Genomic DNA, 16,324 nt, shown 5'->3' on the forward strand with positions numbered 1-16,324 from the left:
ATTCAAATACAGTTTAAAGCTGCAGAGGTTGGTTGGTATACTGAACATCCATTGGATGGATATCCTTCAGTCCACTAGGTTTCCCACTGTGAAACTTTAAAGTGCCCATATAATAAAAAATCACATTTTCTGGGATTTGGGGTGTTATTTTGTGTTTTCCTTTTCAGAATTGTCTTTGCTCCCATCATAATTACTACGACCACTAGAGGGCGCCACAACCTAAGAATAAAACGTAAATATAGGTCGTAATTGCTGATTGTACAAATGACTTATGAAGTTGTTTTTCAGGAGAGGACAGTAAAAAAAAATGCATTATGAGTATTTTCTAGATATGCATTTGCACTTAATTTACAATAAGTTTACAAACTCCCACTGTACTCACACACATCTTGCCCTACATCACCATCTCTACCTTCTCATACATCCATGATTTCTACACTCCAACACTCACTTAGACACTGTAAAAATATTTTCCTTAATTTACTAAAATTATCTGTCAAAAAATACATTGATACATATTTTCAAACACGTTAAACATTTTTTAACTAACATTTTCTTTAATATAATTATATCTACTTTAGATTAGATTAGATTAGAGTCTTTTGGAGGAAGATTTTAAGGTGTGCATGCAGCACAGTTTTGGGAGCATAACACATGCTGACCAAACTTGGCAGATAATACAATGTGACCTCAGGGTGACAAAAAGCTGAGCTCTTAGTTTGTATGTGAACCACGACAGATACTGTACATACTGTACACTATATACTGTACACTCCTTGAAGATGACAGGACATGGAAAAGAAACCTTTTCACTGCTGTTCACTGTTTTTTGTTTCAGCAAGACAGATCAGCTTCTGATGTTTAATTAAGCATAACAACATTATATTTTTGATCAGAGGTTTAGAAGATTATTTTGGAAATTTTGCAAAGCCAGTGTGAACTCGTTTTTGTTGGAAACAACAGATTCAGTAACAAACTGCATCTTCAGAGAGAGCTAAGGTGAGGTCTGTAAAGTTTAAAAGAATTGGCTGAACATGTTTTGGTCAAGATTTGAATTATCTTCATGTAGACAAGCTGGTCCTAAAATTGCTACAGTATGCAGGAAATTACTTCAACAGGCAAAAATCTCACATCGGTTTGGCTCAGATAATGTCTCCGTGGAAAGGAGATCAGAACCTGGCAACTCAACTGCATTGTTTGGTTCTTTTTTTAAAGAAGACAGCCTCTTTGTTCCTGTGTCTCTCCCCCCTTATTCCCTTAAAAACACAAAACATATTTACTAGGAACAATTTCCAATCAGTGTCAGTGTCTCTGTGCTATTTACGGGTTCTGGGGATATTTAGTACACATACTAATCACAAAAAGTCAGGGATATTCGGCTTTCTGGAGAAATTTCAGGATTAACCTAAAATCAACTATAACCTTTACAGGTGATTGCACATGTCCAACAGTTCAATGTTTCGTACTTTCTGCACAACTTGCTGTTCTCTAACAAATGGCAAAATGTTTTGATCCATGAATCGACCAATACATTTCCTGGTTCAATTAGAATTGGTATTTAAACATTCCTCCTCATCATGCTGTTCACATTTTGACATCATGAGACCAAGACGACACCTAACAATTGATCAACAGTACCTCACCATTGCGAGGCTTCAAACAGGATGTTCTCAGATGAAGTGGCCACTGAGCTTAGAGTGTCACAGAGTGTCATCAGCAGGTTGCAACAGAGATACAGGAAACTGAAAGAGTCACAGAAAGGCATAGAAGTAGACGCCCATTGGCCACATCCCACACTGATGACCGCTTCATTGTGAACGGTGCCCGGCAGAACCAGATGATGAACAACTCAACTCCAGGCACATTTAAGGAAGGTGAGAGGCACCCAATTGTAACGTCACACCATTCGAAACCGTTTACATCTGCGTGGTCTGCGTGCTAGACGACCTGCAAGGGTACCTGACCACACCACCAGGCACAGGCGTCATCGTCTTGCTGGACGAGGGACCAGTGGGCCTCAGTGCTGTTCTCTGATGAAAGTCGATTCACGTTGAGCAGAAATGATGGCCGCCAACGATGTTGGAGACGGCAAGGAGAGCGCTATGCATCAGCCACTGTTGTTGTGACATCTATGGTTGTGACCCTTTGGTGGTGGTGGTGTTGGACAGTGTGGACATGTGTGTCCAGTCAATACAGAGCTGCCCTACACATTCTGAATGGTACAGTGACATGCCCATACTACCTGAATAACATCATTAATCCAGTCATTGTAACCCTGCATGAACAACACAGGCCTAATTTCATCTTCATGGATGACAATGATCCAGCTCATCGAGGTCGCATCATTAGGGAACTGGAGACTGGGGTACCTCAAATGGAGTGGCCTGCACTTTCTCCAGACCTGAATCCCACCTATGGGATCAGTTGAGTCGCCGTGTTGAAGCCCGTAACTCTGTATCCCAGAACCTCATTGACCCGAGGGCCGCCCTTCAAGGGATACCATGCCTCAGCAGACAATAACTCGACTTGTGGACAAGTTATTGAGACATTGACATTTTTTGTTGTGGTATACCCACCACTGTTTTTCAAAATTTTTTGAGATGAGGAAATCACCATTGCATGCTTCTACTTAAATGCACTACTTTCATGATATAATACCACCGTAGCTTGAACTTTTTACATTTTCCATAGATTTCACCCGAAAGCCAGATATCCCTAACTTTTTGTGAGTAGCGTATGTATGAGGGGCAATTAAGCCTTGGATGTTACATAAATTTGCCAGCAGGTGGAGATAAAGCACTTTGAAATCATCCCTTAGCATCCTTTCATGTTTCCTTTCACTGTAATGATTTGAATGACACATAAGAACCAATAATTTTCATTATTTTAAGTTGTCAAAATTTGTACACACATGGGTCTCACCATTATCCTAATAACAATTTGCCCACCGGTTCTCGTTAAAAATGATCAAGTCCAAATTATTTAGTTTACATGCAGCAGGCTTTCTTTAAAATCTACTGCAGACTAAATGGAGGAAGTAGAGGAAACACCACCCATTCGTGTTATAGATGTTAGTAGCAGGCCTATGGGTTGTTGTGCAGAAAGTAGCCAACCCATGTGTCTGAAATTACTTTTGAGAAACAGAAGAACACTGTTAACCAAAACTTTTTAAATTTGAGCCCTCACAGAACGACCCAGGTGTGGAAATCATGAAAGGTGAGTCCTCACATTATTTAATTAAACACCTGCTAACGGAATTTGATGTTTTTACACACCAGATAATATTCAACTGTTTTAACTTTCATAGAGTTTAGGATCTTCTCCATCTGGTTTTTCAACCTGTTGCTGCTGGAGAGCTCATCATGTGCTGGTGACTCAAGTGTTGGTAAGCACGTTTTCTTTTCCCCATCACAGCACATCTTTATAGTTAGACTGATCATTTGAGAATTTGGTTTGGTAGGATGTAATTGGCTAATTATACAAAAAAAATTAAGTTTTTTTTCTTTTTTTATGTTTTAAAACTGGGTGATGCTACATATATTGTTACATTTCCAGGCCAAGTAGGGGCAGAATTTCTGATGGCCTGAATTGTGACCTTCATTTTAATGTGCTTCTTTTGACTCCTGATGTATTTTTTTTTGGATGTTATTCAATCACAAAAATCACAAAGGTGTCAGGCAAATCCAGGCCGAAAAAGAAAATAAAGAAAAGTTCAGTCATTTATTGAAGAAACGAAAACCTTTTATACTGTCTACGGTGAAAACACATACGCTTACAGGCAGGTAGAGGTACATTTCCCACATTTCAGGGTTAAGAGAAAGCAAGGCACGAAGCAACATTGACAATCATGCAGGGCTGATGAGGGAAAGTGGAAACAGGTGAGCAGGTGGATGTGAGACACAGGGACAGGTGGGAGAGTCTGAGGGTATCTGGTGGATGGATGGAAAATGGCAGTTCCATGGCCTGGGAGAAGTGAGAAGCTGTATGTAATAAATAGAGGAATAAATGACTGGATTTTACACATATTTTTGTGATTTTGTGATGACGAATTTTGATGTATTACATTTTATTTCATGTACTGCCTTGTGACAAGTCCATGGTATTTACTTTTACCCTGTTTGTTTTCCAGTGCATTTTTGGATTGGCTCTATCCCTGAATGGATGTATGGATAAAAACACTATTTCAATTTAAGCCACAATGTATTTAGACTTTGGTGCAGTGCAGCTTAAAGAGTGTAATTCAGATCATACCATAGGTAAATAGTTTGAAAAAGTGGGACGGTAAAGTAGTCAACCTGTATATGTTAGATTTACACAATAATTGAGTTCAGAAGTAGACTAATTTTGCATATATTCTACTTTATAAGTAACTCAATCTAAATGTTTATCTGCATCCTTGCCTCCCCTGGTAGAGTTAACCCTACACTACTTTAAACAATGCATGCATTCTTACACTTTCTCCTTTTGGAAACCTAAATCAGAATCACCTTTAATGGCCAAGTAAGTGTGAACACATACAAGGAATTTGACTCATGCTTTTTGATGCACTCAAAGTACATACACAGAAATAGACATACGCATCAGAGAGTGCCAGCTGAAAGCTGAACAAATGAACAAAGACAAAAAAAAGTACTAGAGAGCACAACCCCGAGGCCGCCATCCACGGCACCATCTTGATTATCTCCTCTATTTGTTGTTCATGTAGGGTGGGCATGCTTATCTATTCTCTCATTCACAGCTAAATGAGGAAGAAAAAGCTGCAGTGTCTGATTATCTTATTGAACTTCTGCAAGTATGAAGGGAGGACAGGAAGCCACAATACAGCAAGTGTTAAAGATATGGGGGAGGGGTTGCAGTGGGGCAGCAGCAGCTTGTTACCCAGAAGCAGGGAAGTCCTAATCTATTTAACAGTTCCTGTAAAGAGACTTTTCGGTGGAAGTGGGGTTAACGAGGGAGTAGTGGTAATGTGGGTTAATACAAGTTTCAGGTTGGTTTTAGCTTTAAAGTGTAAGATTTATGGGACATGTATGAATCAACACACACACACACACACACACAATGATATTTAAATGAATTCAAGTTGCCTGTGTTTCAGTATTGTGCTGATTCATTACACCACCTGTACTATCCGTCATTTAGTTCAGCTGGAGCTACATTATAACAATTATTCATTAAGAAAAAATAAGATGATCTTTTTCCTCGTTTGCAGTGAATCCCTGTTGTTACTACCCTTGTCAGAACGTAGGAGTGTGTGTGAGATTTGGTGCAGACCGCTACGAATGTGACTGCACTCGCACAGGCTTCTATGGAGACAACTGTACTGTTCGTAAGTACAGCAAAATTGAGGATTTTCAACATAAATCTGTGTGTCGGCATCTGGGTGTGGGTTCATTCAAAAGCTCCAAGTAACCCTGTTAGCTCAAGTACTACTTTAATGTAACATTGGGACAAATTAACCCTAAAGTTACCCTACTACGCTAACCATAATCTCATGCACTCTAATGCTCCTCCTATTTTGTATAAAAAAACTGATAATTAACATGAAAAAAGCATTTTAACAATAATAGATAAAGTATAGTTGTAAATATGTAGACATTGTTAATAAATACATTGTGCTTCCAGAAGGTCAGAGGTCAAACTGTCAATTGGATCTATCCTTATCCTAATCCTCCACCACTTTATAAACTAAAGAACTAAAAACATAAAGCACATGTCATTTTGAAGGAGGATAAACACCAGCCAACATGGCAACATAAACAATTTTCTCATTAATGTATATAAGTGATCTTTAAAGCATTCATACATTATGTATTTACATTAGTCACAATTTATAAACCCTTGCTTTATTAGAAGTGGTACAAAGAATATTTATTCTTGATCTTTGTGTGTAGCGGAGCTCTGGACCAGAGTTCGTCTCATGCTGAAGCCGAGGCCTGCGACGGTTCACTTTATCCTCACCCACTTCCAGTGGTTCTGGGACATCGTCAACAGCTCTTTCCTGCGTGGCACATTCATGAGATTAGTGCTGACGGGTAGGTGAAAAGGTTTAAGGTAAAAAAACTACAACCCTCAAACAAGTCACTCAATCGGCAGAATCCAACAGACCACAGCAGATAAAACAACATGACTTGCTTGCAGCTAATATTGTTTTAGTTCTTCTCTGTTATTTATGTTCACAATATGTATTTGGAAACACAATATTGGCTGGAGTTATGGTTTTATCAGCCTTGATGTATTTAAAGGTGGAGACACATTTTAATAAGTATATTGCTGAGGTCAAGGCTGTTTTAGATAAGGCCTGGTGGGGTAAGGTTGTCTTACTCTATGTGAGAAGCAAGGAAAAGGGGTCAGAATGGGTTTGCCTCATCTATAGACACAAAGCTGTTTGCATGTAGACGTGTGTGTTTATAGACAAAAACTATTGAGACAACACAAAAGAAAGTTGATCAGTTTTTAAATGCATCACAAGTTGAAGTTTTGAGAGCATGCAAGATTTGTGACTGCGAATAAAAGTGTATTTATACCCACAAAAAAGGAGCTGAGTTACTAGAATTAAATGAGCATCAAGATTTCTTTTGCTAACATTTTCAAAGTCGCATGCTCTCACTTTGTGCTGTTGTATTCCCTGCAAGCAAACGCAAACTCAGAGCAGAGTTAAAGATGAAGTCTGGCGTTATTCCATACTTTAATAATTGTCAACAAATTACATGAAAAGAAAAGATCTGTCAGTCCATCTCAGTTTGGGAATACACGTTTGGTGTGCTAGTGGGTATTTTCAGCTGCAGGACAGTGTATGTGGGCTGAATAGAATTTCACTACAGCTTCTCGTTCATTGTCATGCAAAAATGTGGCTAGATGTGTCTGTAATAGATTTTGGACACCAATTTAGCCCTGTGGAACAGAATAATAAGTTATATCAGGCTTTGTAGCTCGTAGCATGCGAGTAGGATAAATTCCTTAGTTTCATGGGATTTGTTGACACTAAGATACATATTGTATATCACCAGCCTTATCCATGTACTTACAGGGTAATAATAATAATAATAATAATAATAATAATAATAATAATAATAATAATAATAATAACTTTTATTTATATAGCACCTTTTCATGAAACCCAAGAACACTTTACAGAATTACAGTGGCTATACTAAAGGAGGTTGTATGCTGTGGTACTTGGTACTTGTAGGCTGGGTACTTACACATGGATTAATTAGGTGTCCAAACATGCTAGTTCATCCATTCCACTGAACCAGCAAACATGGAAAATATACAAAAAAAGACAGTTGTTGTAAACTACATATTGTCACTTTCTCCCAAAGTCAGAAGCGACCTTATTCCAAGCCCTCCAACCTACAATTCTAAATATGGATACCTCAATTGGGAGTCCTACTACAACATCTCCTACTACACCCGTCTCCTCCCTCCTGTACCTGAAGACTGCCCTTTGCCGATGGGAACTAAAGGTGAGACCTGCACAACTATATACACAGACGATTATGCTACTGAGGAAATCTTTAAAGGTCCCATGGCATGAAAATTTCACTTTATGAGGTGTTTTAACGTTAATATGACTCCCCCCAGCCTACCTATGGTCCCCAAGTGGTTAGAAATGGTGATAGGTGTAAACCGAGCCCTGGGTATCCTGCTCTGCCTTTGAGAAAATGAAAGCTCAGATGAGCCGATCTGAAATCTTGCTCCTTATGACCTCATAAGGAGCAAGATTCCAGATAAAGGTTACCTCCCCTTTCTCTGCTTTGCCCGCCCAGATAATTTGGCCGACCCATGAGAGAGAGACATCATGGCTTTCAAACGAGCAAAGTGGCAGTTGGTCAAGGCCACACCCCCACCCTCCAACTTGCCCTCCCCCCCCCCCTTCTCCTCCTCAATAGCTACAGACACAGAAATGGCACATCCTAAGGAAAGCTCATTGTGGGACTGGCTCTGTAATTCTGCACCAAGGCTGAATTTCGGGAAAGAGACTTCAGATACAGTATTAGGGGACCACTAAGGTCTATATAAAAACATCCAAAGAGCACCATGTCATGGGACCTTTAAATGTTTCTTTCTCTACAGGTAAACCTGATCTTCCTGATCCCAAAGTGTTGGCCGAGAGGTTTTTTAAGAGAAAGAAATTCAGGCCAGATCCTCAGGGAACCAACCTGATGTTTGCCTTCATGGCCCAACACTTCACCCACCAGTTTTTCAAGACAAACAAGGAAGTTGAAGATGGTTTCACTAAGGCTTTAGGCCATGGGGTGAGATGCATACTGTCTTTTTCATAATTAGTTTTTTGTGTGTTTGACTTTTGAATGTTTTGCCAAATGTAAGTATTTTTCTCACACCAGGTAGATGCGAGCAATATCTATGGAGACAACCTGATACGACAGCTTCAACTCCGGCTTCATCAAGATGGAAAGCTAAAATATCAGGTAATGAAGAAGCTTGTCATTTTGGGGAATGCGTTTATTTGCTTTTTTGCAGAGAGTTAGATGAGGACATCGATATCACTCTCATGTCTGTACTGAGGAGCGATATCAATCTTCTCATCTAACTCTCGACAAGAAGGCAAATGAGCGTATTTCCCAATATGCCATTAAAATATCAGTTATTTCCATCATGATAAAAAACGAATAGCCTAACTCTGCATGATATTACACAAACGTTTCTAAAGGCTTTGTATTGTGGTATTTCATAAACCACCAGACGTTTCTTGCATATCTAAAGGGTGTCAGCCTTGAACAACTTTTACTTCCTCTGTCACACTGACTTCTGAGAATGCTATGGTACTGTCTCCAGACAGCAGAGATAGTGATAAAGTTGTTAGAGAGACAATCCTCACACTCACTTTGACAGCACATTATTGTGCCTTTGACATGCTTGTGATGAAGTTACACTTTCAAGTTTATTGTCATTCGTCTCCTTACAGGTTATGCAAAAAGCAGAAATGTAATATTTCGCCCCTGGGGCAATAGTGCAATACATAGAAACAGGAAATAAAACAAAACAATAAAAACAAGCATATGACAATAGGAGCAGCAAAACTTGAAAGATACATTTGAAAATTAAAGTGTAGAAAGATCAGCGTGTCCGAGTGCTAGAGATCAGTGTTTGAGAGGGAACTTCTTCAAACTATCTTCATCTTAAAGCTTGAAGATGTTGTCTCATAAATAAGACAAGTCTGCTACTTTTACTTTGCACAACAAAGCCAACTATGGCAAGAATGTACATTTATGAAGAAATAGTAGAGCAAACAGGGTATTTAAAAGTTTAAATAGCTCAGAATCAAACCTTAAACCAAAATACTTCTCTCAAATGTGGATTACTATTTTGTGAGATGTACCCTCCTACTGTATCAGAGATCCCTGTGCACATGAGTTATCATGAAAGAATAAAAAGGTTTAAAAACTTTGCTTATACATGCTTTTGTTTGTTGACAGTTGATACATGGTGAGATGTACCCCCCTACTGTATCTGATGTCCCTGTGCACATGGTGTATCCTGAACACTTCCCCCCAGAGAAGCGTCTGGTCACTGGTCATGAGGTATTTGGCCTCCTGCCGGGCCTCACCATGTACGCCACCATATGGCTGAGGGAGCATAACAGAGTCTGTGACATCCTGAAGGCAGAACATCCCACCTGGGACGATGAGCAGCTCTTCCAGACCACCAGACTCATCATGATTGGTGAGAACCTAGATATGTTTACAGTTTAAGTCCAAAGATGGTGTCAGGATCTGCAAATCTTCTTTCTCTGTGACAGATTGGAGCATTTCAACCTACAGTATATCGACCACTTTTAACAGGTTTTTGACCAATAATAGGTTTGTAAAATAATAACTTAAAAATGGATCTTTACACTTTTTTTTTTTCAGTACAGTCCACATAGTAAGTAAAATTGTTTTTAGACTTACAATTGTTTTTGTAATTGATTAATCTGCAGATTATTTTCTCGATCGATCAATCAATCGTTTGGTGTATAAAACATTAGAAAACTGTGAAAAAGTGACTTCATCAAATGTCTTGTTTTGTCCGACCAACAGTAATAATAATAATAATATTTCATTTATTATAATCTAAGACCAAGAAAAGCAGTTCATTCTACCATTTGAGACCTTGGAACTATTACACTTTTGGCATTTTTGTTTAAAAAATAGTTGCCTATTAACTTCAATCAACTAATTGATTCCCTGTTGCAGCTCTAATTGTATGCACAAATTAACAGTTCAAATTTCCATCTTGAAGCTTCTTTATATGTTTTTTATTTCGATAAAGTTAATCCGTGTGTGACATGAAGTGATGACGTTTGTTTTTGTCCCCCAGGAGAGATCCTCAACATTATAATCGAAGAGTACGTGCAGCATCTGAGTGGTTACCTGCTGAAACTGAAATTTGATCCCGCCCTGCTCTTCAGCGTACGTTTCCAGTACAGCAACCGCATCGCTCTGGAGTTCTGCCACCTCTACCACTGGCATCCACTGATGCCTGACAGCTTCCTCATCGACGGAGATGAAATCCCATACTCCCAGTTTATTTACAACACCTCCCTCATCATGCACTATGGGGTGGAGAAACTAGTGGATGCCTTCTCCCAACAACCTGCAGGACAGGTAGATAAGTACCATCTTCTGATTGTATACTATAATCCAGTGTTAGAGTTACAAATGCAGTTTTGTTAGTATTGTTGCTTTTATGGATGTAAAGTTTACCGTCGTCAAGTACTGTACTTAAGTACACTTTGATGTACTTGTACTTTACTTTTTACTTTTTACATGTTACTTTATACTTCTACGTCACCACATTTTAGAGGCAAATATTGTACTTTTCACTCCACTACATTTATGTATCAGCTATATTTAGCCTACTAGGTACTTTTCAAATTAAGATTTTACATAAAACACGTACGATGAGCTTATAAAATGCATTGTTTATTGACCAGATGTTTCCAACCTTTTTGGCTTTTGACCCCTGACAAAAGAGGCAGTTGAGGCCCCTTGTTATGCTTCAGATATTTATCTAACTTCTCAGATGGTTTCATTTAAATAACTGCTCAAGTCCCAAAAAGGTGAAATTATCCAACATTTACAAAGAAAAAGGTTAGAGAAAAGTCCAAAGAAGTAAAGTACATATTTGTTTAATAAAGCTTGTTTTTTTTGTCTTCTTTCCTGCCCATTTAATAATCTAATGTTCCCTCAGATTTGTCATGTGACATTTTGAAGTGGCCCGTCCCCTAGTTTGAGAACCACTGGACAAAACAATCCAGCTGTATATAAAGTATTTAAAACTCGCTCCACCTCGACTAGCTACATCAATAAAATGCTACTTATGCATTTAGGCATCAGTATTAAAAGTGTGTGTTCGACGCCGACCTGCGGTCCATTGCTTCATTTCATTCCCTCTCTCTCCCCTTTCATGTCTTCATCTGTCCTGTGGAAATAAAGGCCTAAAATGCAGAAAAAATTATCTTTAAAAAAAAAAAAAAGATAATGTAATTCATAATAATATGTCAGGCAAGGTTCATTCTTCTGCAGATCTACTTTCTTTTCAGATCTACAGATGTACTTTTGATACTTTAAGTACATTTTGCTGAAGATGCTTTTGTACTTCTACTTAAGTAGGATTTTGAATAGCGCATTTACTTGTAATGTAATATTTATACATTGTTGTATGGCAATTTTTACTTAGGTAAAGGGTCTGAATACTTCCACCACTGAAGTAGACACAGTAGATAAATAGATAGATGACAGGAAATGCTGCACAGGAACTTGTTCCTATCATCTTTCTTTGACTCTTGGTGGTTGCATTTGCAAGACGTCTTCACTGATACGTAAAACCTCGTTATTAAACACCTCTAACCCTCTGGATGCAAATATTGATAATAATACCAATCACATACCAAATGATGACATTTCAGAGTAGCTTAACTCGCCCCAAAGACAACGGACATATAATATATACCATAAACCTCTAAATAAAGACAGAACATATTATATAAGAAAAGGTGCTCTAAGCGATGTCACACATTTTTTAGGCTACATTTTTTGTCACATACAGCAAACATCTCCTCGCTATCCGCGAGCTGCCTGTCCCCTGAACACACTGTAAAAAAATGCAGTCTCTGTAGACAGCCCAGGCTCCACAAATGGCAACAAAAACAAACTGTGCCAACCTGCACCACGAAACATAACAAACAGTCTTCCAGCGTTCCAGCCAATAACCGTCAAGGATTTGGGGGTGGGGCTTGGGAGGGTTAGTTCGCAGAAGCACGTAAGGGAGGGAGAGGGGACAGGATGAGGAGGAGGGAGGGGCGAGCTAGTCTCGTTTTGTTTGAAAATACTTCGAACGTCAACAAGAAGTGCCGTCACCCAACATCGCTTAGAGCACCTTTAATGAATGTCCGTTACATTCCAGCCATTGCCAGATGAGTTGCTACAAAGCTAATTAAGCTAATTAAGACTATCAGCTCCACACAACTCTCTCTGTTTTTCTCTGTATGGTTCAGAAGATTGTGTCGTCCGGTGACTTTCCCGCCCAGAAACTCGAGTGAAAATAATTACCTCTTTTGAAGAGGCAATTGCATACTAGCAACTGCGTGAAGGAGAGGTGGGGGCTGTGCGCGATCACAGAAGGCTTGTATCATGTGGACGCACCGACATTGTTGTTGTCATTACTTAGAATTCCTCATGGGGGCGACAGAAACTACGCACTATAGCTTTAAGTGTTGTTGCCTGCCAGGCTACACGTTTGTTTGACATCTGGCTGACGGTATTATCATTAACAGTTCATTAAAATAACATTGCAGGAACTTCTTTGTCTGTGTTTCAGATAGGTGGAGGTCGCAACTCTCATGCGGTAGTGCTCAAAGTGGCAGAAATGGTCATCAGAGAGTCTCGAGCAACACGTGTGCAGCCCTTTAATGAATACAGGAAGAAGTTTAACCTGAAGCCATACACATCTTTTTATGAATTTACTGGTAAGCACAAATAATATTGTAACTAAAACTTGGTTCTGAAAATGTTTTGTATTCCCCCTTTGCAAAAATCTGTTGCACATGTATATTTGTTAATACAGCAAGCTTATTTAAATTGGATTAAAATAATAGTTGTATTTATATACACTTTTCGAGCTTTAGCACAAAGTGCTTTCCAGATTAAAAGATACACAGAATACTACATGCTAGCGTGGATCAAAACATAAAACAGTAGATATACTTTAAATAAGTGAAATTTGTTTAGCAAACTATGTTTTGAAGTGGGTAAAGGAAAACCGCATTTACACATTCCACATTGTAACAAAGATGATAGTAAGGATATGAATAACAATCTCTGAGTTAATTAAGAGCCGTTTTCTCTTTTCCAAACAGATGACATAGAGATGGCCAGAGGTTTAGAGGAGCTCTATGGTGACATAGATGCTCTGGAGCTCTACCCCGGCGTCCTGCTGGAGAAAACCCGTCCTAACAGCCTATTTGGTGAGAGTATGGTGGAGATGGGTGCTCCATTTTCCCTGAAAGGCCTGCTGGGAAACCCCATCTGCTCCCCTGAGTACTGGAAGCCCAGCACCTTTGGGGGAGAGACGGGCTTCAATATCGTCAAAACTTCCACTCTGAAGAAACTGGTGTGCCTCAACACCAAGTGGTGTCCATACGTGGACTTTCATGTTCCACGAAAAGAGGAGGACACAAAACCAAGAAAATCACCCACTGAACTTTAATGAGTATTTCATTAATCACAATCAGTTTATTACTATACTGACTGTGGGAGACATAGTAGTTGTCAATGTGTTGTAAATTCTTGTCATATTCTCATTCAGACCATATGTATTGCTGTTGGGGAGAAAGGGTGACTTTTATACTACATGTGCTAATGCAGTGGTTTTATTCCTGGCTTCAGTGAATGACATACTCTGCATTTAAGCAGGTCTACCTCCAAAAAATACAGCTGACAAATTCTATAGTTTCCGGAGAATGAAAATTCCTCTAGACCTCGGAGAAGTATTTTAATTTGCTAATGATGAAACTCAGTATAACTTTTTTGTTTGGGTTTTTGTTTTTTCCCCTCTTCTTTTCAGAGTAAAGGTATTGTATCACTATATCTTCTTGAATACCAACAATTAAATTACGTTACTGTACAGATGACCTGTTCAAAGAAGAGAATGAATACACTGTATTTTAAATTGCCAAAAATAAAAGTAAGAAATAGTTCATGAATTATAAGTAATGATCTGCAGACAGTTATTATTGTTGCATATTAGAAGAAACCCATGTCATTTAGGTCAAAATTACATTCAATCAATGTTTATAATCTGTACAAAAGAAAATGTTGCAATTCAAAAATAAAAGTTGGCCACTACACTGGGGCATTGGGGGTTTAAGTGCTTTGCTCAACAGTGGCTCCACATGAGGCAAGAGTGCAGATTAAAACAGTCCAACTCTGTACTATAACAATAAGGACTAGATCCCTCACTGGCTTCCCACATACCCGAAGCCCTCATGTTTTCTCTCCCCACAGTTTTCCCTGGATTAGGATGGCACCTAAATCATGGTTGCATCTGTCGCCGTGGTCCTGCTAGGCGCCCTGCTATGCCGTGCTATGTCCAGTTACGCCCTGCTACGCTCGGCCTACGCCCTGCTACGTCATGCTATGCCCTACTACACCCTGCTATGCCTTGCAGTGCCCTGTTACACCGTGAACTACTACAACAACTACTATTTTTAGTCATAGTTCCATTTTCTTTATTGTGAATAGAATTGCCACTGTTCATCACACCCCAATCAGCACTGGCAGACAACAGCCCACTTGTAATCCTGTAATAAACATCTGTAAAGTGTCTTGAGATAACTGTTGTTATGATTTGATACTATAAATAAAATGTAATGCTAGCCAGTTAAGTTGGTTGAAATGGCCAAAACAGACAAACCAACAAAACCTGTGTGTGTGTGTGTGTGTGTGTGTGTGTGTGTGTGTGTGTGTGTGTGTGTGTGTGTGTGTGTGTGTGTGTGTGTGTGTGTGTGTGTGTGTGTGTTCTTGTTTTTTTCATGATCCCCAGAGTATTAATCCCACTGTCTATAGTGACATTTGTTTTTTTGTGTAATGTCTCAACTACCCAGATAGCAAAAAATATCCGCAAGGCTTCTTTTAGCCGCCAGCCCTAAGCTGTCGGCTATAGGTGCGTCCCGCTGGCGGGGATGAAACGTTTGCCGCCGAATACGTCAGTCCCATTTCTTGCGAGATGCCGAAGGTGAACAGCTGGCGGGCCGACTGTGTCATTTTCTCTGGCGGTTGCCTTTGTCTAATGGACCATTATGGTCTATATGTGAATTATATCAAATAGATTTTTTGCTTGGATGGATTTCCATTATAGTTGTGCTAATTATCAAATGTTAGCATGCTAACATGCCAACACACTAAAACAAGATGGTGAATGTTATGCCTGCTTTGCATAAGCATGTTAGCATCTTCATTGTGAGCCTGTTAGCAGGCTGACATTAGCATTTAATACATGCAGTGCTGTGCTTACAGTACAGCCGCAGGGATACTTCCAACAGGGTCCTATGTTCAGCATGTGTGTATCTTGATATTTCAACATTGTACGTGATACTGGTAAGGGCTATCTTCACAGTAATAATATTGAAACTAAAATTGGTTCTGAAAATGTTTTGTATTCCCCCCCTCTTGTACGTGTATATTTGTTAATACAGCCATTTTGACTTCAATCTTATTTAAATAAATATAAATAGATAAAAATAATTGTTGTATCATATAACACTTTTCAAGCTTTAGCACAAAGTGGAACACATTCAATACATGTAGCCATGCAAGCAAGCAACAAAACTCAGCCAGCAACACTGATTATAGCTCTTTTCTTGAAACATAGAAACCTGTAGCAGCAAAAGGAGTGAGACAAAAAAATAAAATACAATCCAGGGACCCAGGGAAACATGAATTAAACATTTGACCTATGGGAAAAACATTGCTGAAAACATTGAACCATTTGAAAGATCTTCTTAATATTGATGTTGAGCTAGGGACCATATAGGACCCTGGGAACATAGACACGCTCCCCAGCAGCACATGGCTGCACACTCTGTCTAGTTACATTTTTTAAAGTGTTACATAAGTTTTAACCATAGACTGTAACAGTCTATGGTTTTAACACATGCAATTTGAATTAAGAAAAACCTACAGTCACAATACAAAATGGCTAAATGTGATGTGTGTGTTTGAATTTTAACACTAACTGACGGATAGTGGATGCAGATGCAGACGTTGGTGGAAAAGGGATCACACACTACTGTGGCTTTGCTGTGATGTCCCAAGAAGAT

The 16,324-nt window shown here is 39.1% G+C and overlaps 1 protein-coding gene across 3 annotated transcripts; it reads left to right on the plus strand.

Annotated features, from left to right (window-relative positions):
• Positions 1-3,048: 3,048 nt before the first annotated feature.
• Positions 3,049-14,351, plus strand: ptgs1 (prostaglandin-endoperoxide synthase 1). Of its 3 annotated transcripts, XM_039804594.1 has the most exons (11): positions 3,049-3,216; positions 3,308-3,385; positions 5,210-5,326; positions 5,892-6,032; positions 7,323-7,466; positions 8,077-8,258; positions 8,349-8,432; positions 9,441-9,687; positions 10,324-10,610; positions 12,826-12,973; positions 13,364-14,351. In XM_039804594.1, exons 1-11 carry the CDS (start codon positions 3,210-3,212, stop codon positions 13,711-13,713), a joined length of 1,785 nt encoding a protein of 594 aa, XP_039660528.1. In that variant the 5' UTR covers positions 3,049-3,209; the 3' UTR covers positions 13,714-14,351. The 3 variants fall into 3 exon arrangements, with proteins under 3 accessions (XP_039660528.1, XP_039660529.1, XP_039660530.1); XM_039804595.1 differs by lacking the exons at positions 3,049-3,216; positions 3,308-3,385 and adding an exon at positions 3,677-3,982; XM_039804596.1 differs by lacking the exons at positions 3,049-3,216; positions 3,308-3,385 and adding an exon at positions 3,677-3,972.
• The last annotated feature ends 1,973 nt before the right edge of the window (positions 14,352-16,324 follow it).

The sequence above is a fragment of the Perca fluviatilis genome, chromosome 6, assembly GCF_010015445.1.
Source record: "Perca fluviatilis chromosome 6, GENO_Pfluv_1.0, whole genome shotgun sequence".
NCBI lineage: Eukaryota > Metazoa > Chordata > Actinopteri > Perciformes > Percidae > Perca > Perca fluviatilis.

What these genes read in the sequence shown, in the direction of transcription:
- ptgs1 (XM_039804594.1), top strand. An exon ending in TGGAGACAACTGTACTGTTC is followed by an intron (nt 5,327 to 5,891) that starts GTAAGTACAGCA and finishes CTTTGTGTGTAG; the next exon opens with CGGAGCTCTGGACCAGAGTT. An exon ending in CACCAGACTCATCATGATTG is followed by an intron (nt 9,688 to 10,323) that starts GTGAGAACCTAG and finishes TTTGTCCCCCAG; the next exon opens with GAGAGATCCTCAACATTATA.